Raw genomic sequence first — 20,649 nt, 5'->3', positions numbered from 1 at the left:
TTCCAAGCGCCTGCTCCATCTTTATTACTCGAACCATCCACATATATCTCCCAAGTGGTTGGTATAATGGGATCCTCAATGGTGGGTTCCACTGGTGCAGTAGTTTCTACTACAAAGTCGGCTAATGCCCGAGCCTTGATTGCAGTTCCGGGCTTAAAACTCACTTGGAACTCACTTAGCTCAACCGACCAGGATACCATCCTTCCGGACAAATCAGGTTTGTTAAGAACTTTACTAAGAGGAAAAGTTGTAAATACCTCAATTGGATGAGCTTGAAAATATGGCCTTAGCTTCCCCGGCGGCCATCATGAGAGCCGAGAGCCCGCCTCTCAATCTGCGAATATCTCGTCTCCGCATCTAGCAACACGTGGCTTACATAGTAAATCGCCATCGTTTCTTATCTTTCTCCCGAACAAGTACCGCACCGACCGCCGAAAGGGATGTCGCTAGATATAGCTGTAATATTTCCCCTTCTCCGGTCGGGACAGGATCGGTGGTTGTCCAAGTGCTTCTTTTAATTCCTCGAAAGCTTTTCGGCACTCTTCATCCACTTTGCTTCCTTATCGCCCTTCGGGTCTTTAAGTGCCTTGAAGAAAGGCAAACATTTTTCTCCGGACTTGGAGATAAATCGATTTAAGGCAGCAACTCTCCCCGTCAAACATTGTATATCCCAAACGGTTTTGGGAGCCTCCATATCAATCGTAGCTTGTATTTTGGCAGGATTTGCCTCAATTCCCTCTCGTGATACCATGAAACCCAAGAATTTGCCCGAGGAGACTCCAAAGGCACATTTTTCGGGGTTCAACTTCATTTGATGTTTCCTCGATCTGAGAAAACCTCAGTCAAATCTGCAATGTGATTTGCTTTTGTAAAGCTTTTCACCAAAGATGTCGTCAACATATGCTTCAACATTCTTTCCTATCAGCTCTTTGAAAATCTTGTTGACGGCCCTCTCCGATATGTTGCTCCCGCATTCTTCGGGCCAAAAGGCATGACCTTGTAATAATAGCTTTCACGATCAGTCATGAAAGCCGTATACTTCTCATCCTCCTTATTCATAAGGATCCGATTATACCTCGAGTAGGCATCCATGAAACTTAAAGTTTCATATCCTGCAGTAGCATCTATCAAGAGGTCAATCCGAGGCAACGGGTAGCAATCTTTTGGGCAAGCTTTGTTTAGATCCACTTCCCATTCGCCTTTTTCACCATCACCACGTTGGCCAACCAAGTTGGGCACTCGATTGGTTCTATGAAACCAGAATTCTTAAGTTTTTCAACTTCGTTCCGAACGGCTTCATACTTTTCAATAGAGAAATTTCTTCTTTTTCGTATCACCGGTTTCGCCTTAGGGTCTATCCGAGTTTGTGCTCTCCGCAATGGCCCGATCGATCCCCGGCATGTCCTCAGCAGACCATGCGAATACATCCTTATTCCGTTGAAGAAATAACTTCAACTCATCTTTAAACTCTTCCATTGCTTCAGACCCGACATAAGTAATCTTTTTCTCATCCTCGGACACACAGCTGGATTTGCTCCAGCTTTCTCCACGGTTCGGGCCTTTGCATCTCTGTCTCTTCCCGATCATCTCGAACTTCAATGGGGAGGGCAGTAACCTTCCTCGGACCCTCCTTGTCTTTTAAATAGGCAACATAACACCGCCGAGAGATCTTCCGGGTCGAGGAGACTTGACCGATTCCCATATCAGTCGGGAATTTTATCTTCAGTGTGCTTTGTCGAAACAATAGCACCTATCTTGGATAAAGATGGTCGCCCGAGAATCATATTATAGGCTGGTAGTTCTCGACACCAAAAAATTGATTCGGACAGTTGTTTCTTTAGGAAAACTTCCAATGGAAAGATCCAATCGAACCGATCCTTCCGCTATCGCAGATGACCCCCGCAAAGCCATATAGGTGTGTAGATGAAGGTTTCATCAAGTCCCGATCCACCTTCAATTTTTGATACACTTCTTAAGAAATTAGGTCAGCTGCAGACACTCGTATCAATCAATACTCTATGCACTTCCCGCCGTGCAATCTCTACCTTGATGACTATAGCATCATCATGAGGTAAACAAACATCTCTTTCGTCTTCTTCGCTAAAGGTGATAGAATCTTCACCATTCAGCTTCTTCCGCTTCTCGCGCCTCTCCGGCTCCAACAAATTTGGATTTGGTTTTTAAACTCCGGAATGATTCGGGCTCTGGACCCCCGAAGATGGTAAGAATCGGTGACCGAGTAGCAGCTTCAATCACCTCCTTGCCTTTTTTAGACTTCGGGGCCTCCCTCGATCGTTCTGAACTAACCGAACGATTCCTTTTAGGGGCAGCCGCACGTGGCCCACGTGGCTCCTCCCTTCTCCCGCTAACAAAATCGGACAGATGTCCCCGAGATATCAATCTCTCAATATCCGCCTTCGTGATGACGACGATCATTAGTGTAATGACCATAGTCCTTGTGGAATCGGCAATACTTTTCCCGATCCCGCTCGCTCTCCGGGTTTCAAAAGAATTTTAGGCGGCCACTTCAAAATATTTTTTTCTTTTGAGGATATTCAAAATATCGGCCCGAGGAGCATTCAATGGAGTGTACTCACTTCTACCGGGGGATCTTTGGCGCCAAGGTTGGGATCTTCCAACCCGATCGTGAACATTCTTCTTTGGCTTCTCGCCTTCGCTCAGAGCCTTTTGTTCCTTATTGGAGACTTTATTATCTCCTTGGCGCGCATCTAGAATCTCCATGACTTCAGCCCGCTTCGGCATCTCCGTACCAACTCAAGCATAAGTCGTGGGTATATCCCGTAGTAATAACTCCAGGAGTTTCCGATTTGTGAGTCCCGTGAATAGAGCGGTTACGGCTACTGTTCATCCAAGTTTTCTATCTCCATCGTCACTTTGTTGAATCTTTTCGTAAACTCTCTAATCGATTCGTTCTTTCCTTGTTTGACAAGAAACAAGGTTTCTTCCATTTTCTTGACCTCGTATCCCACTGGGAATCGCCCTATGAATTGGCGCGCCAATTCGTCAAAGTTTACGATCCTTCCCGAGGGGAGGTTAGAAAACCACTTTTGTGCCGCTCCAGTTAGAGATGAACCGAAAACCCCGCATAAAATTTCATCGAATTACTCGAAACCGCCATGGTCCGTTGGTAATAGCCGATGTGAGCTGTTGGATCTCCGGAGCCATCGAATGTTGAGAAGGTAGGCAAACGGAAGTTATGGGGAAACCGATATCCCGCAATTGGCTCAGCAAAAGGAGTCTTCCGAATGATTGAGTAAATATCCTCAGTTATTCTTCCCTTAGCCAATTGCCCTAACTTCTCATTGATGTTGGCCAATTCTTGACCAATCTGGGTCGGGTGATCTTCAGCAATACGATCACGACCTCGATTAATACGATCATCACGTGCTACTCGATCATCACGAACAGCCCGTCCTTCACGAACGTTTCTCTCGTCACGAATCGCTCGATCATCACGAATGGTTCTTCGACGGTGGGTGAGTGAGTTCTTACCCCGTATCCAACCTTGTATTTGAATCGGTTGTACTCTCTTGCGGTCTGTCGAACCGATCGCCTCGCCTTGGTTGATCATCAATCCTCCGAAGTCCTCGGTCTCCTTCACGGAAATTCTGATCAACATTCCGGTCTTCAGCCATTCTTTGGTCACGTGGTATTTGATCACGTGGCAATGCACGTCTCCCTGAATCGTGTTGATCAGGTTCTTGTGGTAAAACCACTCGTCTGGTGAGCACGCGGAGTGCTTGGCTCACCTCCAAGAGTTGAATCTTTACCTGATCCAATTGATCTTGGATTGTATCGGGAGGAAGATTACGTCCTCCCCCGGCCATTATCCACCTCGATAGGATTTTGGCTTTCCTGGGGAATATCTGGATTATTCACCCCAGGTAATTGAACACCGGAATTGCGTTGTGCAGCGGCTACCGATCTAGTCACCATGGCTTTTTCAAGTCTTTCCCACAGACGGCGCCAAATGATGCGTCCAAAATCTGCTCAGCCCTTGGATCTCCACGTGATGTCCTGCAAAACGAAAGCGTCCGATGTGGCCCGACCGCTGGGGTCGGGAGTCCACCTCCGAAGGCTAAGTCAGTTGATGAACTTAATCACAAACGGCTCTGCTAGAAGCACAGAGCTAATGAATGAAGAAACGGGAAAGGTGATCTAGATAGCAGACGCCGATAGTTTGGATCTATCAGCATGTATCCGAACCCGAGTCTCGAGATAGTATTCTTTTTATCGATTGATCCGTCCCTCACCTTGTATGGTAGTGAGGTTTATATAGAGTGTACCTTCGAATCTCCTTCGTTGGATGCACTCGAGCCTTCTTCGGGTAGTCGTTGGATCTTATCAGTAAGATCCGTTGAGCGATAGACTTCTACTAGTTTGGGCTAGTAGAGGACTCCTGAGATAACCGTTAGGTTATGCGATAGTTATCCCTTTGATGATGATTATTCGCAGCCGTCAGTTTGAGTCTGCTGTCATCAGGGTGATTACCCTAATCCATAAGTAAGATTAGGGCACGCTTGCAGCAGAATAATCTTTCTTCTTCAGCAAGCCATCTTCCGGCTCCGGTTCGCTCGGGAGCGATTCGGTTTTCTCCGTCTCGACCAGGGTCGAGGGTCGGACCAGGTATGAACCCGGTCAGATCATAAACTCTCCATATCAAGTTCCAAACAAAAAAGAAGTGGATTGTGATCTGAACCAATCATAGGTAAGATCTTTAGGGATGCATTGGGTAGAGAGATATCTAAGATGGGCAAGCAAAAACATGGTATATCTTTTCTTTTACCAAATGAGGTGGTTGTTGCATGTTAGATCATGTAAAAGGACTCCCTGATCTCGAAAGTTGTTAGAGTGAAAATCCATAAATGATTTGAGAAAGAAGAGGAAGGGATGGGGAAGCTTTATAAGAGCCACCCAATTTGTCATCAAATTTTAGATCTTCGTTGAAATCACTACTAACACAAATGGCTATAGTAGAATCTCAATAAAAAGGTGAAGATGCTCCCAAAATAAATTTCTTTCAGAGCAAGTAGGTAGGGGCATAGACGAAAATAATTACCCATTTAACATCTCTAGAGGAGAGAAGGATAAAAATAAAGGATTTGTGTAGTGTGGATAGTTGAAATTCCCAGGTCAGGATTTTTGAGGATGCACAAACCTCCCTCCTCTTACTGTAGTTGTTAGAGAAAGCTATAGGTGAAAGGTTCCGAATGTATTTCTTCTTTTGTAAGAAAAGATTTTCATGATTTAGACATTTTGTTTCACACAAAAAATCAGATCTAAAATTTGTTTTTTAGATGATCTTTGGTAAACACTAAGATTTGAATTTTCCATTAATTCCTCTAACATTCCAAGAGACGATTTTCATATTGAAAATGTAATAAAAATTCAAACGGAGGTGCCAGTAAATCAGCAGACAAATCCTCTCATTTCAAACTGTGAAACATATCACACAAAGAATAGTAAAACAACAAGAAAAAATGAAAGGCACAATTAACAAGAGATAAGAAACAAGGATCATAGTAGAAAAAAACCAATATATTGTTACTTAAAAAGACCAATATACTCTTTTATCTTTTTTTTTTTTTTCAATCAAAATCTGTGATTTCTTTACTACCCAAAAAAAAGAAAAAAAAATATATTACTTCTTTATATATTTTATATATTTCATGATTTCTTACCAAAAGATTATATTTCATGAATCATGATGATGCTCCTCTTTCCTCCTTCGGATTTCAATTGATTTTGATTATTTGGTTCTTTATTTTTGTTGTTTGTTAAGTCTTCACTATCTTCAATGATGGCTTCTGCAGATGTTGAGTTTTAGTGCTTTGTTGCTTGTCTTGCTTGAGTGACTGGTGATCAAACCTTGCAGTAGGGCTTTCAGTTAGTACGGCAATCAAAGGTCCTACGTAGATGGATTGGATCAAAACGGATTGATTCGGCTTTACTTCTTTGTACTTTGTTCTTTTCCTTCATAAGGAGATGCTATTAAGTATTAACTGGGATTTATTGAATTAGGATTAAAATCCAGTGAGTCAAACTTTTAAAAAGTTAAAGAAAAGTGCTTAAGGGTAATAGATTAAGGGCAGACTCATAATTAGAAATTATAAATTATCTAACCATAACTTAATGGAATCTCCTACCGGAATGGACCATTGTGTCATTTTATGAGACATTTTGGGAGTCCCTAAATTTTTCCGAAATTTTATGTTTTTAAGAATTTAAGTCGCACTGCAACTCAACCGGACCCATTGACACCTCCTGTGCGGACTCCGGCCGACACCAACGGAGATAGTTTTCCCGCCGCATTCCGAAACCCTAAATTGAGGGCCTTTCCCGCCAAAAGATAAAATCAGAAGATAATCCAGACGGATCTTTAAAAGGCACGGAGAAGCTCGTCTTCTCCTATACCCTTTGATTCCATTTCAGTTTTTCATCTCTTATGCTTCATCTCCATTCTCAGGTACCATCTCTCCATTTCAATGGCTTTTTATTAAAGAAACTCAAATACGAGTCAATTGCTTCATATTGGCAACCAGGATCGGGTAAATGAATTATTTGGTTAATCTGTGTCAGATTCCAGTCTTTTGATTCCAATTTATAATTTAGATCGGGTCGCATGTCGATTTGCTTTTCCTAATTGTATGTGAAAGTGCGGATTCATGAACTGTTGTATAACTCTGGATTTCTGATAAATAACAGACGAAAATCCTACTACATCTACTTCCCTAACTTAGTGACCGATTCTATGTTTCTTTATTTTTCATAGATTATTCAGTTCTTAATCTTATGATGGATCGGTTGTGTAAGGTTTTATCCTTGATTTCACTATTATAGTTTTCAGAGTACTGATAAAATTTGCTGAATCGTAACTGGCATAAACTATTTTGAAAATTTTCCGTCATTTGCAGTTTTTATGTTTGAGCCTGTAATTCATCTTGTGAATGTTTTACACTGAACAATGATGTTATGAATGTTCTCTAGCTCAGCTGCCTCAGACGAAAAGGAAATTTGAAGTGAAAGAATTAATTAGAAAAAAAGTGTTCTCTGTCTGCGCATGATATGGGTTTCTTGTTTTGTTTTTTTGTCGTTGTTTTATTTATTTATTGACAGACATTGGACAAGGTAAAAGGAAGATGAAGTGTATACAGAGAAAGAAATCAACAAGAAAGATTAAACTGAACGTGTTTTGCTTGTGCGTCCAAAAATTTGCTACACTCATTAGTTTTAACTTATTAATTAAATGTATACCAAGTGGTCAAGTTACTGGTGGTAGCCTATTAAAAATGGAACATGGCAGATAAAGTTAGAAGTGTTACACAGCTCTCATGAGGCACAAGTAAAAAGGAGTTTTTTTTTTATGCATTTAAACATTTTATTTGCCTGATCTATTTTATGTTTTTTGCTAGTTATTTTCTAACTTATCTTAATCTCTGTCCAAGGTTGACTGGGATATGCCACATGCATGCTCTTTCAGAATTTTGAGGGCTTCGTAAGTATTCTCTATCACTCTATATTATTGCAGTTGTCAACCTTCTTATCTATGTACATTAATGCTTGGGAACTAAATTGATGTGTTTCACTTTAAACTTATAAAAAAAAATGTAGAATTTTGATGCTTTCTCATTCTATGCCCTGATTTTTGTCCTAAATGTTTTCCAGTAGGATCTATTGAAAGCAACGGGTTTCCTTTACAGGTTTGGGACTGAAGAACAGTATAAGAGGAGTTTCTGGGTAAACTTCAAGTCAATTGGAACTGATTGTATTTGAAAAGGAGAGTTTTATTTGACAAATAGTTGCAAGTCGAAGATAAGGGTTTGAGAAGGGTGAACTTTAGAAACTGGGGTTAGTCCAGGATTTAGTTGGGGTGATGAGATCCAAAAACGTTGTGACGTTTGAAAAATACAATGTTCAGCAAACTACTTAGGTTGTTACTTTGACCAGAGTTTCTATAAAAGTAATACTTTATAGCCTACATTATCTAGAAGAAGTTGGCCAAATGGTCTTCTAGATTGAGTGGGAAGGTTGAGGAATGTGCTCAATGTTTCAGTACTTTTTGATATGTTTGTTGACTAGAAATTCATGAAGTGACATAAAGAGTTACTAAATTAGACTTGAAATTAGAAGGCAGAGGCCTCCAAAATTGAAGGTGAGTGCCACAGCCCAAACCAACCAGTAGCATGTGCTCAAACTGGAATCAAGTGAATGTTTGGCAGCACTACAATGCTTTTAAATCTTAGTTAATTTTGATCAAGGGTTGCTGAGAGATGGGATATTGATAGACCCTTACTGTAAACTTCATTAGTTCTTATCAGGAATGAAGAAGAACAAACCACTGGCTACTGATTATGATTCTAGGATAACAGTAACAGTAAGAACAGCTAGAATAACAATGGAGCAGCAGCAGAATTCATTAAGTAATGCCAAATTGATAATACTGAAGAACACAAGCTGATTCTACCAACTGATACTTAATTCAAGAAAACAACAAAGCAAACTAATCCCATCTGATAATCAGAATAGCTCCAGCATACAGAGCCCCTCCTAGAGGTCTCCCCTCTCCCACAAGCCTTCGCTTGCTACTTTTCCCCTCCCCCCTTTCTGCCTCTCCTCTCCTCCTTACATACCCTAACAGTCCTAACAAACTCTTACATTCCTTCCCACTACTCCCCTGCCACCTGGACTGTCTCTTCTGCAGCACTGCTGTGAACAGAGTAATGATTGCTGTCCAATAGAATGTTGCCAGCTGTCTCTTCCTTACTTTTGTCTCCTTCAGCCACTGGAAGTGATATTGTGCTCTTCCCTTTATTCTTACGCTTGTACACCCGAGTTATGAGAGGCCTATCAGATATATTTGAAATGTTAAGTATTCTTGAGATCTTGGAAACCAGTGGGATTTTGCACTCCTAATCAGGGATTGAGTGTAGCCCTGCTTGTGTGGTTCAAACCTGAAAACCTCTGCTGAAACTGAGTTCAGGTTGTAGAGAAATTGAGGCTTAGAGTTTGCTGGGGGGAAACAGAGTATCAAGGATTGCGGTGATGTTTGAGCCTTCCCTGATTGTATGCAGCAACGACAATCTTGGGAGTGACTAGAGATTGATTTGGATCTACAGTGAGTGTTCATAGCAGCAGCAACAAGGGGCTATTGTATGGATTGGTAGAGAAATAAAGGAAGAAAAAGAGAGAGGGATAAGGTGATTGTCTCTCAGCTGTCAGGCTCCCTCACCCTTCATGGATTCCTCTCATTAGCCAGGCATGTGAGCCCTTCATGTCACACAACAATTGTTCAAAGGAAATCAGCCCAAGTCATCAAAATATGGGGTCCCTCGATAGAAAGTACAGTATATTGGTTCAACTGTTGAGCCCAAAAGTATAAACAGTAAACTTGCAAGTGGGTTATTTTTTATTTGGACCTAATTCATTTTCAATCCAAAAGAAATGACATTTTGTACTTGTCTCTCCCTATGGTATCCAAAAAAGGCCAACTAAGGACATACTATCATTTTTATGACCAAATTTCACTTATGCCCTATCTATTTCCTTTCTTCAACTTACCCAGATCTTGAACAAAGGTACGAGGTACAAACAATTTGGTATTGATTAAACTTTTAACTGAATATGCTACCATTTGATAAAAGGAAATTGAAAAGGAATAAGGGTATTTTGATCATAAAAATGACAATATGTCCTTAATTGTTTTATTTTGGATACCATAGGGGAGATAAATGCAAAATGTCATCATTTTTGGTTTAAAAATTGACTTGGGTCAAACCTCAGGGGGTCCAAATGAAAATCACTCATTGCAAGTTTACTGTAAGGTTGAGAGTTGAGACTTGGATAAAAAGCAAGAAACTAAATAGAAACTACAAGACTACTTTCTAAATCTGAAATTGGAAACTAGTCTAAACTTCTAATCCCCTTGCATATACAAAATTGACCCAAAGTCTTTGCATGATCTGGTCTGGTCCCCACAAGATCTCCTAATAATGTTCCACCAAGGCAAAATAAGAGGCTTAAGATTGTTCATTTGTTTTAGCCCTTTTTTGTTTCTTTCATGTTTTGTCATGCATTATGAAATCATCTTAGTGAGAAAAGTGAACAAAACAAAGAAGGGTTATTAGGCAGTCGTGCATGCTATGACGCAATCACATTTTCATCACACTTCAAATGATCACAAGCTGTTGAAGTTATAGAGTTTCATTAAGAGAGCACATTCAAGTGTGCATGTGACACACATACATCCCTGGGCTCTGGCCTAAAGTAAGACAACTAAAGGATTTGTAACGTCTACTTTTCAATCACGAATGCACCTTATACGTAAATAAAACCAGACCCACATCTGGAACCCATGACTTTTCATCTCTGCCTATTTGGCAGGATTGCCACCAGATGTTAATGACTAAGGCCTATTGTAGAATAAGGTTAGGGTTGTGTACGTCTAAAGCTGAACTTGGTAGAGATAGTGAGATTGGGGAATGTTAATTAGTCAGGGCTTTCAATTACTTAGGGTCTTAGGAAATGGAAAAATAAAGGGAAGAATAGGGAATGAGGTACTTTATGCCTTTATGGGACTGTTGTCACCGCTATGAATCGTGGAATCTGATAAAAGAGGATAAAATAGGACACTTCAAAAGAGAGGAGAAAATTATTGAGAGAGAGAGAGAGAGCGCGCTATCCTCCTTGTTCATCATCTAGAAAAATAACAATTGTTGTAAATAGAAATTTCCATAGGAACTCCTTGAATATTTCTTTTACTTGGTGATCTATGAAATGGATATGAAACTTTGTAAAAACAAATTTCCTTAACAATTAACTTGGCCAATGGTATAATTTAAAACTTCAAAAGAATAACAAAAAATGTTACTGTTCCCCACCCCCTAGACCAAATATTTTGGTCATTACAGGAGAACCAATGACAAAGCAAGTTCAATTGAATGAGCCCATACCAGGCATTCCTAATTGCTTTAGTTTCTGTAACAGTTTAAGTACTTCAACAGATCTGGAACTCTATCTAGTATTTTATTGTTGTTAGGTTCATTTAATTAATCAGTGTCATTACAGGTTAAGGAGTATTTTGTCAAGCATAACTCTTACTTTCCCAAGTTTTTGATTGTGAGGTAACCCCCATTAAATTGTTCAACTTTTAAATAGAAATACTTTATTCATATTATGTGAGAAATCCCTCTTCATGTCCTTTTTAGTCTCTTGTTAAATTTCAATCTCTTCTCTTTCTCTCCCTTCCCTTTTGCTGGTAATTATCTTTCTCTATGCCTGTATTACTGCTGCCTTCGTTCTCTTTTTCCGTCTCCTATCAATCTACTCATGTGCTACCTTGCAGAACTAGCAATTGAAACACCATTGATTGGTACTCTCTATTACACCACTAAGTTTCAGATCCGAAAAGAATCTGCAGAACCAGCAATTCAGAATCCATTGATTGGTAATCTCTATTAATCACTAAGTTCCAGATCTGAAAAGAAATTTATATTCTGTTCAGATTTAGGAGTTTTCCAAATTCTGGAATTGCACTGTTCTGTAATGACTTCTTTTCTAACTTGAGGTCTGATCCTATATTACCCTCCATTCTATATTTCTTTTAGATCCATTTTCCATCTATACTTGGGCTCATGAGCTTTATGAGTCCAAGCGTTTGGTATCATACGGCACCACCACGATTTTAACTCATTATCTTTATTGAACTTCTCATATTTGCTACATGCCTAGATTGTTTGAAGTCCTTTACTTCTGATGTACATGGTATCCGTTTATTCCTTTTCTATTGTCTCTTCTAGGATCCATCTAGCTAGTCCTATTCAGTTGGGATAAAGTTATGATATTGTTGTTTTTTATTCTTAGGAATATCGGGCAACTAGCATCGCTAAAGTCATTGAAGTTTCCCTTGAACTATCACAACAGGAGTTCTTTTAGCAGAATTCAAATGGAGAATGGCCATCATGTTGTTCCCAGGGGTGCCTTGATTGTTATGGAAGGTCTGGACCGCAGTGGGAAGACTTTGCAATCTACCAGACTGCTCTCTTACTTAGAGGGAGAAGGAATTTCAGCTGAGCTTTGGCGGTTTCCTGACAGAACCACATGTGTTGGGCAAATGATATCTTCCTACCTCTCCAACAAATCACAACTGGATGATCAAACAATTCATCTTCTTTTCAGTGCAAATCGTTGGGAAAAGAGGTTTGAATATATCTACCTTTTTTTAGCTTTGACGGCATGAAGTGTATTACTTTGTGTGCATTTGGTGTGTTACTTTTATGTTTATTTGTCTACATTGCAGGTTTTCTGTCATGTTTTGCCTTGATGTTTTCTTCCATTAATGATTTCCCATAATGGTCATTTAGTCACTGGTGTGGAAGTTCGAGTGAAACTTTTGCATCTGCTTTTTACGTTTTCTAGTAGTTAAATATATTTAACTTCACACAACTGAGGATGGTGGGTTTGGGATTGTAATCCTACCATCAAGCAGAAATCTTTTCACTTCTGCAGTACCATTGTTTTCTGGCTTAAGAAGTGATGTGATAGCCTTGATACTGGCCTACTAGAAAAATCTGTATCTTCATGTTGTAAGGTCCATTATTTCAGGTACTGCTTTCCTTGAAAGATGGTCTGTGAAATGTTTCTACTAGCCTCTCTTTGTATTTACATGAGTTTGCCACTTCTGGGCTCTTACATTAGTTATATAGTTACCTGTGGAAAAAGAAGAGCAGCTCAACTCAACTAAACTCATGAGATAAAATCAAGTGAAAACCCCACTTGAGCACACTAAAGAGTACTTAGCACAAGTCATCTCAACTCAACTAGAAATGTCCCAACCAGAGTAAAGGATCCTATTCTTTGTTTTCAAACTAATCCGTACATGTCTTTTCTTCTCATCTTTAGTCATTTTAGGCCTTCATAATGCTCTTTTAGCTCGATCTGAAGTTTTATATGAATAATACTGCCCATCCTTATGAATGATTGAAAAACTCTGTTGCTTTTGAGTATGCCACCACTAAAGGCCATCTCTTAATTTTTCATCTTTTGATTAAACTTCTATACAGTCTCTGTTGAAGACTCCGTCTTAGCATGTCCAAGATATTGTTGAGTGATCTTGGCGATGTACAGTTTGGTAATTGCCTAGTATAGGCTTACTTACTATTTCGCTTGTTGCTTGGTTGACAAGTAAGCTCTTTAGGATAGTTTCCTTTTTGGAAGATTTGAAAGATTCTATGTAATATTTACTTTCTCTTTTTGCTGTAACTTTTCCCTATACTGAGATTGATTTCTAAACTATAAATAAAGCTTCATAGGGAGAGCCTCTCATGCAAATTCTCTCCCTCTTTCTCCCATTCAACAAAAATATTCTTTAGCCAAAGGCGATATTTTGCAGGTCATTGATGGAGAATAAACTGAGGAGTGGAATCACACTTATCGTTGACCGGTACTCTTACTCTGGGGTAGCTTTTTCATCTGCAAAAGGACTCAATATAGAATGGTGCAAGGTGAAATCCTTTACCCATAAATCTTTCTGGTCATGAAGTCTCTTATTTGGGATTGAAAATTCCTTATCTTGATTTTCTTTTCAGGCTCCGGAGTCGGGGTTGCTGGCTCCAGACCTAGTGGTGTACCTTGACATACCACCAGAGGTACTTGGAACTGCCATTTTTTCTATTCTTTGGGATGACTTAAAGAGGAAAAAGTATTCCGTCTTGGGACCAGTTGATCAAATCATCAAGTCGTGAGACATAATTTACTTGATGATTTTAGTGAACCGATTGTTCAGCTCTGAATGCAGCAAATGCTGGGGGTATTCTAAAGTATCATAATTGAGAAAAATCTTCCCCAACCCCCCCACCCCCTGGCAAAACCCCACCTAAAAGGAAAATTCCTACTATGTGCCTGCTACACAGTGTTTTAAAGTCCCACTGTATATCCTGTTTGAAGAAAAAGAAGATTGGTCACCTTTACTCAGCTTCCTCCTACCTGTCAGCAGCCTGATTGCTTGACTTAAGACCCCATTCATGGATTGGAGGTTAGAGTAGGTGACATTTTGATATGGTGAATGCTTGGGCAAAAATTATAGCACTAAAAAGTGATAATTGTTGATCCAGCTATGTTTTATGGTAGGCTCCACACTTAAATGGGACACAAAATAGTAGCATCTACAATAGTCATAAGCTCTGTGGCACTAGTTCTAGAACTCCTCAATTGGGGTATCTAATGTTAGCCTTTCCATTTCTGTGCTGTTTTGATGTTCTGTGACTTGCCTTACAAAACTTTCAGTTTTATATCTTTTCATTTAAGCATATACTTATATTGAAAAAATATTTAAGTTATTTTTCGTTTTATGATTCCAGAAAGCAGCAGAGAGAGGAGGTTATGGAGGTGAAAGATACGAGCAGTTGGAGTTCCAGAGGAAAGTTGCCCAACACTATCAGATCCTTCGTGATGCCACATGGAAGGTAAGATCTTTGATTCCAATTAGCAACCTATTGCAGAAAAAAGGCAAAATTAGATGTCAGTTTCAAGATTGGCTTCCACTATTATTTCTGTGGTTAGTGTCTCTACGGTTTGCAGTTTGCACAGGTCCTGGATCGTTAAATCATATAGGCCCTTTATTACTGAAATGTGGTGTATGCTTAAAAAAGCACTGCTTCAGATTTCTAAACTTTGTCAAAAACTAGTAGAAGCATTTCAATAACTGTTTCCATTGGAATATAAAGAAAATTAGAATAGCTTGTGGTATGCTTATTGATAGACCCAGTCTAGTTGCAATTATAAATTTTTGGAGTTATGTTATAAGCACAGCCTGGCTCCTGCTTGGCTAGTGGACGAGTTTGTCTTACGTTCCATAGTACCCTCATATCAATGCTTGAGGTGCTTATTGAAACTCTGGAGAAAATACAATCTTTTTCTTATGCTGATCTGACAATTATGGTAGTCTACCTGTTTTGAGTTTCCTTATATCCACCCTCCTATGACTTCATCTATTAGAAGCTTGTCTTTGGTTCTTGCTCAGTTGAATTTTCCTTTAGTTTTTGACAATAATGCAAGGGAGAGAGTTTCACATGCCACTTGCATGGGAAAGAATCTGCTTGCTGCACCAGTTAACATCCTGAAAAGCTATCATCCACGTAGAGAACACATTTTTAAAATAGATGAAATGAAATAAACAAGAATATATGTGTGGCCCTCACTATCTGTTACAGGGTGTACAAGAGAATCCACCATGGGTGGTGTATGGATCTTTTGCCCATAATACTAACAGTCCGACTTGTGTGCCAATCTGTGAATATTATAAATAACACATTTGAGTATTCTTCCTTGGTAATATCTTTAATTGTTTCAATTACAGATTGTTGATGCTTGCCTCCCCATAGAGGATATAGAGAAACAGCTGAGAGAAATTGCAATGGATTGTATTAGTAGCTGTCATAAGGAAAAACCTTTCTCTCAACTGTGGCTGATGTAAATTTCTTTTTCGCCCAGATGCTGTTGTTAGATTAGTAGAATGTCAATGTGGTTATGATTTTGGTGGGGTGGTCTTCATATTACCATCCAATTGCTTCAGTATCGTATACCATACCTGGGATCTCTAGTGGAGCTTATCTCATTCATCACTTATTGAAGACATCAAGCTGCTGGGATCCTACTTTATGTCTGACCCCAAAAAAGGGAAAAAGAAAAGCTTTTATTTTATTCCAAGGGAGATTAACAGCATAGCTGACTCCTTGACTAAGAGGGCTGTCCTTTTGTCTGGAAGGAGGGACTAAGCCATTTCCTCTTCTTGGTGGTTATGGGAGTTATGTTCCTTGGACTTGTGTAATTATAGTTGAATGAATCTTGGTTTTCCAAAAAATGAAACAAGGATCTTTGATGGAGTTGATTATTATATGTATCACAAATATGTTTCCGTATGTGGATTCCTAATGTTATTTTGGTTTTGTTTATGGATGATCATGTATGAACATGAAGTGGCTATTATTTTCTATTATGCTGTTGTAATGGAGTTTTTGAATTATTTAAATGAAACTTGTGATAGTAACAAGCTACTTCGAGGGTAGCAACCTCCTGTGAGAAAAAGAAGACTATGGAAGAAGACTGAAATTGATCTTGATTACATTATTCGTTATTACATCCCCTTTTACATTCTACTTTCTACTTTCTAATTAATTATGGCTTCTCAGGATATTCTCTGCTATGGAAATCCTTCCATACAATTCTGTTGTGAAAACATTCTCCTTTTTCCCACATACTTCTTACAAGACCACCTGGGGGTGTTCCCTCATTTTATGCATGATCCTTCAGTAGAACGTTGAGTTTTTAGCGTCTGTTACTCCTACGAGCATGTACATCTCCCACCACGTCATTGTTTATATCATCACTGGGGAGGTTCAATGAATAGAACTAAGGGCGGAGGTAGGCGCCGTCTTCTCGCATGGTGTCCTTGGATGAGTTATCTTGCCATTAGACAAGAACTTGATCGACCCACTCAAATTTGAAGGGTGGTGGAATCATCACTCCAAAGTGGTGGGGGAGTAATGGGTGATGGGGGCTCACCAATGCATTTCTTGGATGTGGGCTGATCCATCTATTGGCTCAAGCTCTTTGCTTCCATCATAGATTTCTTGAAATGGGTCATTTGGGTTGCCTACTAAAATATGTCGATATGAGTCTATCTTTGAAGTCAGGTACAAGAATTCAGTCACAGCATAGAAGTTCCAAATGCCATATTGTGGGTTTGGAGGTGGAAGAAGAAAGTGAAGCCAAGGCTAACTCTGTGTGATTAGTGACAACAGATGGATGCAGTACAACCTAAGACATCCTGCACATAAGTTTTGCCAGTCTAATTTTTATGCCGATGGTAGCTTAAGTAACATGCAAGGGGACGATGTTGTACCTTGGCCAACACTTGAAGACTAATTTGCTTGGGCAATAGACAAGTAGTAATCATTTAAATAATTTGGTTTATGACAAGTGTGTGAAGGGTGTGTCTAAGAAGGAATTGGAGTGGTGGACATGGTGGTATCATTGAACGGAAGGAGAGTGGTATTTTCACTAGGGATGGAGTCAGTGACAGTAGTAATGAGGGTGGAAGTGGTGGTGAAGGAGGAGGATATGTATTACAATCAATTTAAAATGGGGTAAAGCAGACACATAAGATGTGATTGGGTAGGTGATGAGTATAATTGGTAGGGGAAAATGGTTTTATGAAATGTAACATCATGAGAAATATAGATGGTTTTTTAGGAAATGTCATTAATTCTTAAACCTTTTTGTACATAGGGGTATGGGTGCTGGTAGTTAAGCAGTGTTGATTAGGTAAGCAACAGTGAGAAAATATTCACTCCAAAATTGTAAAGCTAAATTGGTTTGGAAACAAAGGGCTCTAGTAATGTTTAGAAGGTGGCGGTGATTCTGCTTCATAGCGGCATTTTGTTGTGGAGTGTCAACATAGCTAGATTATTGAACCACACCTAATGAACGGAAAGTGTTTAAGGTGTTTTTATTAAAAAAATTACGTGCATTATTAGTGCGAATTTGATGAATTAAGGCATTGAACTGAATTTGAACCATGGTGAAAAAATAATAAATTAGGAAATTAGCTTCACACTTATGAGCCATTAGATAAACCCATGTATTATGTGAATAATCATCCACTATAGTTAGGAAATACAGAGCCCCAAAAAGCGAATAAGTATTATAAGCACTCCAAATGTCTAGATGCACCAACTCAAAACATAATTTAGTAGAGATTATACTAGAGGAAAATGTATGTTGTTTTGTTTTGCTAGTGGGCACACAATACAAGTGCCTTTAATAAATAAAAAAAATTAAAAAAAAACAAAAAAAAAACAAACAAATATCACCATCCAAATTCTTAAATTTAGGAAAAATGGACAAAGTAGGATGACCAAGGCATGAGTGCCGAAAATCACAATGGGAACTAGAAGGAGTTGTAGAAGCCATGGGAAGGGATCGATCTTTTTGAAAAATAGAGACCACTATGCCTTTTACGTGTCACAAAAGTTGTCTTTGTTTACTTGTCTGAAAAAGATAATCACTAAGAAAAATAATGACAATTAAATTGGATAATAAGTTTAGTAGTTTACTAACAAAGAACAAATTGTATTAACATGATGGGACATGTATGACATTGGATAAGGTAACAATTGAAAATAAAGGAACAGTTCCAACATTTGTAATTGGCACTAGACCCATTAGGTAGACTAATAAAAGAATGACGTTTAGATGGGGTATAAGATGAAAATAATTTAGAGTCTAAGATCATATGGTCTGTTATACCCACATCAATTACCCAAAATGAGAATAAGGCAACGAGAAGTACCTACGAAATTTCAGATAGCATCTTTAAGGCACATGAGGCTTTCCATTATCTGAAGCAAAAGAAAAAAAAGGTAAGAAAGCCATCCTAGCTATGAAGGTGTACATGAAACGTGCTTATGATCGAATAGAGTGGAAGTATATTGCTACTATAATGTCAAAGCTGGGATTCAATGTGAAATTAGTGGATCTCATTTTGAATGTTCTATCCTCAATCCAATATTCCTTTATAATCAATGGAGCGGAGAGATTTTCCATAGTGCCAGAAAGAGGAATACGGTAGGGTGATCCTTTATCGCCTGCTTTATTTGTGATTTGTGCACAAGGACTATCACATTTAATTGCAAAAAAGGAAAGTGAAGGGCTAATTCAAGGGGTAAGCATCAAGGGGAGAACCCAACCACTCACTAGTCTCATGTTTGCAGATGATATCCTTCTATTCTCAGAAGTATGTCTTCAAAGTGTATATGGGTTCAAAGATTGTATCGAGGAATATTGCAAAGTGTTAGGGCAAGTAATTAATGAAAAGAAATCAGCTTCAGCCCCAACACAATTCCTAGAATCCGGCGGGGGTTTTCAAAAATCATGAAAGTTAAGTGTAGTGAAGGCCCAACTCAATATCTGGGTTTGCCAACTGACTTTGGGGTTTCCAAAGTAGATATCTTCCATTCAATCAGTGACAAAATAGCAAACAAATGTGAAGGATCGACAAGCAAGTTGCTGAACCATGCAGGAAAAGAGGTGATGCTGAAATCAATGGCTCTACAAAAATCAAGTTACATTGCAGCTCACTTCAAGATACCAGCTACGATACACAAACAAGTAAGATCAAGGCTGTGAGATTTTTTTGGGGAGGAAAGGATGGGAAGGCAACTATCCATTGGCTATCTTGGAAGAGGCTGGTAAAACATAAAAGCAAAGGAGGGCTGGAACTTAAGGAACCTCTTCTACGTAACAAAGCAATGTTATGTAAGGCGGCTTGAAAACTATTCTCAAATCCTGAGGCTGATTGGGCAAGATCTTTAAATCAAATCTATTATCCTAAAGGCAATTTCCTTGAAGCAAAGAAGGGGGTCAATCCATCCTGCGCCTGGAGGAGTATATTGGAAGGCAGAGAGGTGCTAAAAAAATGGCTGATATGGAAGATAGGTGACAGCAAAACAATAAAATTATGGGATGACCCATGGATCTTCAGGCTTCACAAATTCAAAGTCTCAACTGAGAGAGAACAACAATGCAGCTTACATTGGGTGGTAGATATCATTGATGAAGACACAAGAGAGTGGAAAAAGGACATTATTTGACACTGGTTCTCCCCTACAGAAGCAGCTGCTATTTTAAGTATGAAACTCTCTCTCTTTTCAACAACGGATTCATTAATTTGGAGAGGTAGCAAAGATGAGAAATTCTCTGTTAAAGCTGCTCATCAATTACAACAACATGAGCTACAGCTAGAAGGAGCAGCAACACCTTCCTCATCCCAACTTAAAAAGTGGGAGACTATTGATGAATCTGTTTGGAAGGAAATATGGAGTTGTGACACGCTGCCAAAGGTGAAAAACTTCATGTGGAGAGCAGCAAATGAAGGTCTAGCGACAGCCCAAGGTCTCACAGAAAGATGTATGCATCTAGATATCTTATGTGGTTATGTGGAGAGGGAAAGGAATCAATAGAACATGTCTTATTCCATTGTCACTTAGCCCGACAAGTGTGGTATAGAGGTCCTTTAACATGGCGCATTCATGAGGATGGAGGATCATCAATGGAACAATGGGCCAAAGCATGGGGAAATTTTGAAGCAATGGGAGAAAAGGAAGCACTTAAACTGAAAAGCCTTAGTGCCTTCATTGTGTGGCAGTTATGGAAGGCGAGGAATGATAGAGTGGCTAGAAATCATCTAGCAGAGCAAGTCATTCAACAGGCTTTAAAAGCCAATGGGGAATATTCGACTCATAAGAAACAGCCTTCGCTTGCACAATCCACCTTCAATCGAGCTGTAAGTACTATTACAGCGGAGACCCATCTTCAGGGGTTAACCATGAATTCAAACTCTATATATAATGATCAATACGGATACCTCTTGGAGACCAAAAGCAAAAGAAGGTGGTTTGGGAATTTTAATCAAAGGAAGAGATGGGAAGTCGTGTCTAGCAGTCTCTTTGCCTCAATGATTTCATCACCTCTAGAAGGTGAAGCCTTAGCTATGCGTGCTGGACTTTTAGAAGCATTGGGAGATGGACATGAATATGTGGAGATTAATTCATTTTGCAAGGATTTAATCATGTT

At 39.3% G+C, this 20,649-nt stretch overlaps 1 protein-coding gene across 7 annotated transcripts; it reads left to right on the top strand.

The window, feature by feature from the left end:
- Nucleotides 1–6,263: 6,263 nt before the first annotated feature.
- Nucleotides 6,264–16,354, top strand: LOC149011021 (thymidylate kinase-like). 7 transcript variants are annotated; one of them, XM_089162128.1, is made up of 9 exons: nt 6,264–6,569; nt 7,467–7,516; nt 11,086–11,141; nt 11,363–11,464; nt 11,941–12,216; nt 13,409–13,520; nt 13,605–13,664; nt 14,376–14,480; nt 15,374–16,346. In XM_089162128.1, the coding sequence occupies exons 5-9, from the start codon at nt 11,963–11,965 to the stop codon at nt 15,488–15,490; spliced, it is 648 nt and encodes a 215-aa protein (XP_089018254.1). In that variant the 5' UTR covers nt 6,264–6,569; nt 7,467–7,516; nt 11,086–11,141; nt 11,363–11,464; nt 11,941–11,962; the 3' UTR covers nt 15,491–16,346. The 7 variants fall into 7 exon arrangements, with proteins under 7 accessions (XP_089018254.1, XP_089018251.1, XP_089018250.1 ...); XM_089162125.1 differs by having other exon boundaries at nt 11,881–12,216; nt 15,374–16,345; XM_089162124.1 differs by lacking the exon at nt 11,363–11,464 and having other exon boundaries at nt 6,264–6,487; nt 11,881–12,216; nt 15,508–16,354.
- The last annotated feature ends 4,295 nt before the right edge of the window (nt 16,355–20,649 follow it).

Source organism: Hakea prostrata, chromosome 7 (assembly GCF_041222555.1).
Source record: "Hakea prostrata isolate BN-2017 chromosome 7, UWA_Hpros_2, whole genome shotgun sequence".
Taxonomy (NCBI): Eukaryota; Viridiplantae; Streptophyta; class Magnoliopsida; order Proteales; family Proteaceae; genus Hakea; species Hakea prostrata.
Note: the sequence above shows the minus strand (reverse complement) of the source record. Positions and strands in the feature narration are given on the sequence as shown.